The 6385-nt window shown below is 39.6% G+C and overlaps 1 protein-coding gene across 1 annotated transcript in view; it reads right to left on the reverse strand.

Annotated features, from left to right (window-relative positions):
- The window catches only part of LPCAT1 (lysophosphatidylcholine acyltransferase 1), a 105919-nt gene extending 101039 nt beyond the window's left edge, over window positions 1-4880 (reverse strand). The window contains exon 1 of the mRNA XM_058023514.1: window positions 4824-4880. Coding sequence (XP_057879497.1) covers window positions 4824-4880 — 57 coding nt within the window. The remainder of the gene's footprint in view (window positions 1-4823) is intronic.
- Between the last annotated feature and the right edge of the window lie 1505 nt (window positions 4881-6385).

A 6385-nucleotide genomic window follows, 5' to 3' on the forward strand; every position in this document is an offset into this window, starting at 1 on the left:
CACATACACACAGAGTGACACTAGTCTGACTCTGTGGGACAATGAATTATTTCACAAAAAAAAAAAAAAAAAAAAAAAAAAAAAAAAAAGAAAATAAAAAGATCATACTAGAAAACCCCAAACTGGAATTTTTTCTGTTAAAATACATATTCTTTTGTGTTCTAATGCTTGTGCAGTTTCTTTATGGATGATCAATATTAAAAAGCCAATTGCAATCTAAGGTGTGTCTAGCACACTCTTGTACATTGGTGGTATCTTCAGAGGATGGTCACAGAGCTCTAAATCCCCAGGTACAACAAGGTGCAGATGGGTCACTGCAGCTGTTTCCTTCCCAGAGCTTTCTTTAGTCCCTTCAGTGGGGAGTTGCTCCCGGGGGAGGTGGCAGCTCTGAGCTCACGGGCACTGAGCTCTGCCAGCTGCTCTGTGCTGCCCTGCTGGGTGCTGCTCACAGGGGCTTGCCTCTGCTTCTGCTCTCCTCTTTGTCTGTACACAAATGCTTGAAACCAACCCCTGGCAGCTTTATGTACTTTGTAGAAGTGTGCCTTTTATTTTCTGTTTCCTCAGAGGAAGGTATGGACAGCACCACCAGTAAGAAGGGAGATGGACTGACCATTGCAGAGCTGCGTTTGTAACTGCAGAGATAAGATTGGTTCATCATTCCATATTTATACTGCCTACCCTGAATCTTGTTGTTTGGGAGCTTTTCTTTTTGTATTCAGGACATTTCATCTTGAACTTAATCCACTTTCTGAGCATGACATATCTTAGTTACAGGTCAGGACTTGGCTTTTCTAATGCTATCATGTTAGTCGAGTGACTATTGTTGTTCAGTATCACCCAACACTTTGAGTTGTCGATGTCCCAAATATGATAACCTGCTTCCTTTTCCCTGCAGCATGTCACCCATTAGCATTCCAGCTGCATTACACACTGCCTTCAGGGACACAAAGTTAGGGCACCGGCTCCCCTAACATTAAACAAGGGGACCGTCTCGTGTCCTTGAACACTCAGGGTTCAGCAAGAGGAGTTAATAGAGATGAACACTCATTTGAATAAAAGCTTTCAGCTGGTTAAATTTATAAAAATACAGTCTCTTTAATTATCTTACTTGTCTCCTTAATTAATTTGTGATTTAAAAACCTACATACTTAATAGAAATTGTGATTACTGAAATATTATTTACTCACTCCTTACATCTTACCTCTGTATTTATTGCAAGCCTTCAGCCAGCTCCTGGTTGCTACATGCACTGGACTTGTAACTTTGATTCTAAGGCTCCCCTCATATTAATTACCAAAGCAATCAGGATTTGGGTCATATAAAGTAATCCACTGGAATAGAATAATTAGTTATTCAGTGTGGATTTATATTTGTAAAATTGTTGCTTTGAAACAACAATGAAAGATAAGAGAAACCAGAATGGAAACTATTTTCTGAAATAAAAATTCCATCCATTTGCTGAAGTGAGACTCATAGTTTTCCTTGTACCTTTTCCAGTCCAATTTTAAAAATCTCAAGGGATATTAAGTAACAAATTAGACATGAGCTTCCAATATGTTGTGCCTGTGAAAGAAAGGTCAATGTGGTTTTGGGTTGCATCCACCAGGCACCCTATCATCCTGGATTGGAGCAGGAAGCTAATAATCTTTCTTTATGTGGTTTTAGGATGCAAAACATGCTCTTGCAATGCTGTGTTCAGTTATGGGCATCTTATTACCAGAAAGATATTGACAGATCATAAAAGCACAAGGGCTCAGGTCATTTTCATTTGTCACACAGTATGACATTCCACCCTTCTCCTTCTCCCAAGAGGAAAAAAAAGCATAACAAAATTTGACTCCAGAAATATTCTGATTTATTTATTAGTAAGTTATGGTAATAAATGCATTGTTCTGATATTGTATTATGCAAGTTTAAGTGACCTGCCAGTCTTGTGAGAGCAATTCTGAATCTTCACCATGTATAAAAAATGCAGAATACTGTGCTTGAAGGTCCAAATGAGAAATTGCTATATATTTCCTGCACCAGAATGGTAAAACAATTTAGGTGCCCACACAGATTCAAAAGCTGTTGGCATCTAGAAACCTTTCCAGGATTCCAGGAAGCCTTGGCACGCCCTTTAAAATGTGAAGAGTTTTTTTCCATTCTTATCACAGGAGCTACTATTATTTTAAAAATTTAGAAACCTGTAAGCACTCTTAAGCTAATCACACTTGTCTCCTTTATAGAGTATTATTAAAGTTTCTGAATTAGTAATGTATTACAATCTTTTGTGATTATATTGATATTTTAATTTTGTTTCATAACTCAATGCCCAAAGAAAGCATTTCTCATTTTATAAATTATGGAGCAGATAGTTCAGTAGGAGTATTCTCATTAATTTTCTTTGAAAAGCTTGTGCAATTCTTTGGAGTTTCTTCAGCTACTCACTGGAGGAGGAGCAGATTTCCAAAAGCAGCACAATTTTTTGGGCTTTATTCTGAATTTGAAAATACTCTTTTTGAATCTCTCATTCATGGGGCTTCAGACATGCTTTCAATTATGTCATAAGAAGAATGAATACATTAATTATTTATTCATGTCTCAAGGGAGACTGTCACCTGGAAAAGGACACAATCCTGGCCAGAGTGGGGATTCCCTTGGCACTGTGACCTCAGTCACAGCACAGGCAGCTGGAGCCTGGGGGCAGCAGGATCAGTGCTGCCGGGCTCAGGCAGCCCCTCAGCCCTGTAAATAAACCTGGGCTTTATAAATAGACATGACTCAAGGTGCTTGTGATCTTTATTTGAGGATTGACTCGAATAACATCTCCTGTTGCATATAACATGCAATACCTGAGGTAAACCATGATCTGTAAGTAGATTATGGTATCTATCCTTACACAGTAATATGCACAGAGCTGTATGCACACCTGCAGTGTCTAAGATGGATAGGAGTATGTTTGGTGTACAAAAAGGAAAAGCTACTGAGGGGATGAAAACCTGTGACTCCTGTAGTGTGACTCAGGCCTGGTAAACATCACAGTTTTGTTGGTTGGTCAAATTTCTGGATTTGTGAGTGACTGCAGTGACGGTGCCTGGTGCTGGAGCTGTCTGAGGAGATCACTGCAGCAACTCCTGCTCTGCCATGAAAGTACAAAGTTATAAATGTAGGGTCCTGAAATACAGATGCACAAGACCTGGAAACACTGTGGAAAGGTAGAAAGTGCACTTTGTACTTTCCTCTATTCTGGAATGAATTTCTTCCTTATGTCTCAAAAGCAACCATTTCATTTACAAAATCTGTAGTTTGGTAATTATAACACTGTCAGGACTTTGGAAAACTGCTCAAAGCCTAACCTGGCATTTGCGTGTTATTTTTCAGTCACATTTACTACCCCAGGGAGACTAATTTTACATTATATGAGTCTGTTTACTGTGTAGGTGGTGAGCCACTGGAACAGGTTGTCCAGAGGATTTGTGGATGCCCCAACCCTAAAAGAATTCAAGGCCAGGGTGTGTGGGACTTGGAGCAAACTGGTCTAGTGAAAGGTGTCCAAGCTCACGGCAGGAGAGAGTGGAACTAGATGATCTTTGAGGTTCCTCCCAACTCAAGCCATTCTCTGATCCTATCCTGAGTTCACTCTTCCTTGGAAACAGTGCAACACCAGATTTCTGCTTATTTCTACTTAAAACATCATAGATTTCAGTTTCTGCAACCTGGACATTTTATTAAAGTCTGAACGGACTTGTAAAGAAAAAAAAAATCAGAAACATCTGCTGGCTTTTAATTTTTGCTCGATACAGACACTTGTGCTGGTTTCAAGAACAACAACTTGTTTGGTTTCAAGGGTAGCCAAAAGATATTGAAAATCTTTAAACTTCTTGACTGCAGTAATCAGCCTGGAGAACAAGGAAGTAGAAAAGGAGAAGAGAAAAAGATAGGAAGTTGTCTCCCCTGTGGGTTGTTTCTCTGAGGAGAAAAAGCCAAAGGTGTAATTATTAATTGTTTTGAGTAGATGACTCCCAAAGCACAAAGGTGCCTGCAATACTGGATACATAACCCAGACTGGTGTCCCAAACAGAGACACTGTCACATCATAATACACCACAGAGAACCCTTAATGCAAATAAAGTATAATTGACTGGTATAATACAAATAAAATGCTGTGAGTATGAGAGAAAATAAGTCCAAATTGTAAGTAGCAGCTGTTAAACCAATGGAGTGAATGTTTGTAACAATTTTCTTTTAACACACTCTGCTTGGATCTGTCCTTATCTCAACCCTTCAGGCCCCACACTGGATGCCAAAAAGAACTGTCATGTTTTAAACCCAGCTGAAGACAAAACACCACACGGCCACTTGCTTAACCCACCCTTTCTTCCCCCTCTGCCCACCCTGGTGGCATGGGGAGGAAAATTGAAGTAAAACTTGTATGTTGAGGTAAGAACAGTTTCATAATTGAAAATAAAGTAAATTGGGTCAGTTCAGGTCATCTGTCCCAGATATGCTCCCTCACAGCTAGGGCTGGGTTTTTTTTTTAATTTATTTACCTCCTCACTGGCATGAGACAAGGAAAAAAGTCCTTGACTTAGGACAAACATGACTTAGCAAAAAACCAAAACATCAATGTGTTATCAACACCATTCTCATTCCAAACCCCCAAAATAGCACTGTAATAGCTAGTGAGAAGAAAACAAATCTACCCTAGCTGAAAACAGGAAACTTCAAAATGCCATAGAAGTGGGATATTCCCATTGGCACTGGTCTCTGTATGTCCCATGGTACCTCAGGCACGGCGGTGCCAGCAGCCTGTCCCTGTGTGACAGCGTGGTTCCACTCACTTGGTGCCAGGCAAGGATGGTGTTGAATCTTTCTTGAACCATGTGCTGCTTAGCCATGCACAAATCTCAGCACCCTTCTCCTCCCCTTCAGACTTTTGCACCCCCATTCGTCAGCACTGTGAAAAGTGAGACTCTGTCCTGCAGTGACGGCATCTTGGGAGCAGGAATTCTGCATATCTCTGTTTATTGCCAAGGCAAGGCTAGCAAACGAGGGTGCGCGTCGTTTCTGACAGGTCACCCTGCCCGGCAAACCTCGGCCTCCCTCTCCTTGTCTCGGCCTCGGCAGCGCGCGGAAGGATGCACTGCTGCCGGCCATCAAATGGTGGAGCTCTTGCTTTGGGAAATGGGGACGATAATTTCACTGCTCCCAGTCCGTACCCGTGTTAAACTGCGGGACTGCTGAAGGACCAGTTTTGTCTGCTAGATGGATGCCAGTGGAGAATAGGAATGCATTATGGCTAAAAAGACTAATTTTTTTCCTTTATTTTTAAGAGCAGCTACCTTAGAGATGGTAGCTAAAAGATGCTCCTGATTCAACAATCTTCATTTTCTGAAAGGGGCATAAACAGAGTTAAACGTAGCTCATCTGACTTTTTTTATTTAGGAATTCTGTTTATGTACAGCAATTAAAGTTTGAATTTTTTAAAGACAAAAAAAGTCCATTTTATATTTTAGTATTAATTCCTAAAATGTAAAGAAAAAATAGGCTGTAGATTTTCTAATGCACTTTTTGTAATATTTTCAACACAACAATTCAGATCACTCACTAGAACGTTACAAAACAATGTCAGAAAAAAATGGTACAAATAATAACTTTCATAGGAATATTCCTATGGAATATTAACTTTATTAACTTTAAGAATATTAACTTTCATAGTAATATTCAAACCAGACTTTTTAGGTTTCCTAGGATTACTTTTTGTACAAATCTTTATTTGAATACTTTTCATAGATATGTTGCTAAGAAATATAATAGTTTGGGATTTTTTTTTTCATTTCAAATGACACACACTCACTGGACTAAAAGAGTTAAAGAATAATTTGGCCCACACAGACAAGTGTTTGAGAACATAGGCAATAATGTTTTATGTGACTGCTAGAGATATTTTTTATCTTTACACGTAAATGTTGCTAATACATATATTTGTGGGAAATACATGTGTGTGCCCAGCTTTGCATATACATCCAGTTACATCTTCCTGGTGTCTGAAAATATCCCAGATAAGCCTTTTCCCCATCATTGCAATACATACATTACACTGTCAGTGTCACAGCCCAAGTTCTGGCTTGTTCCCCCCCAGCTACTGATAGTCTTATAGATTTGGGGCCAAAATATCTTTCACATGCCTGTAAGTGATGCTTGGGATAGAAAACCACCATGTGATAATTAGTAAGGCACTAATTACGTGGCAGGTTAACTAGAATATCCCAGCCTTTGTGTTGCATATTATGGTTGATAAATTGACTGCAAGTTGTTCTGCAGAGCAGAACCCCAAAACAAAATAGAAGCTGCACAGACCCTCAAATCCAGCCATCCAACTTGCAAGAAGACTCCAAATAAA

Source organism: Melospiza georgiana, chromosome 1, assembly GCF_028018845.1.
Source record: "Melospiza georgiana isolate bMelGeo1 chromosome 1, bMelGeo1.pri, whole genome shotgun sequence".
Classification (NCBI taxonomy): Eukaryota; Metazoa; Chordata; class Aves; order Passeriformes; family Passerellidae; genus Melospiza; species Melospiza georgiana.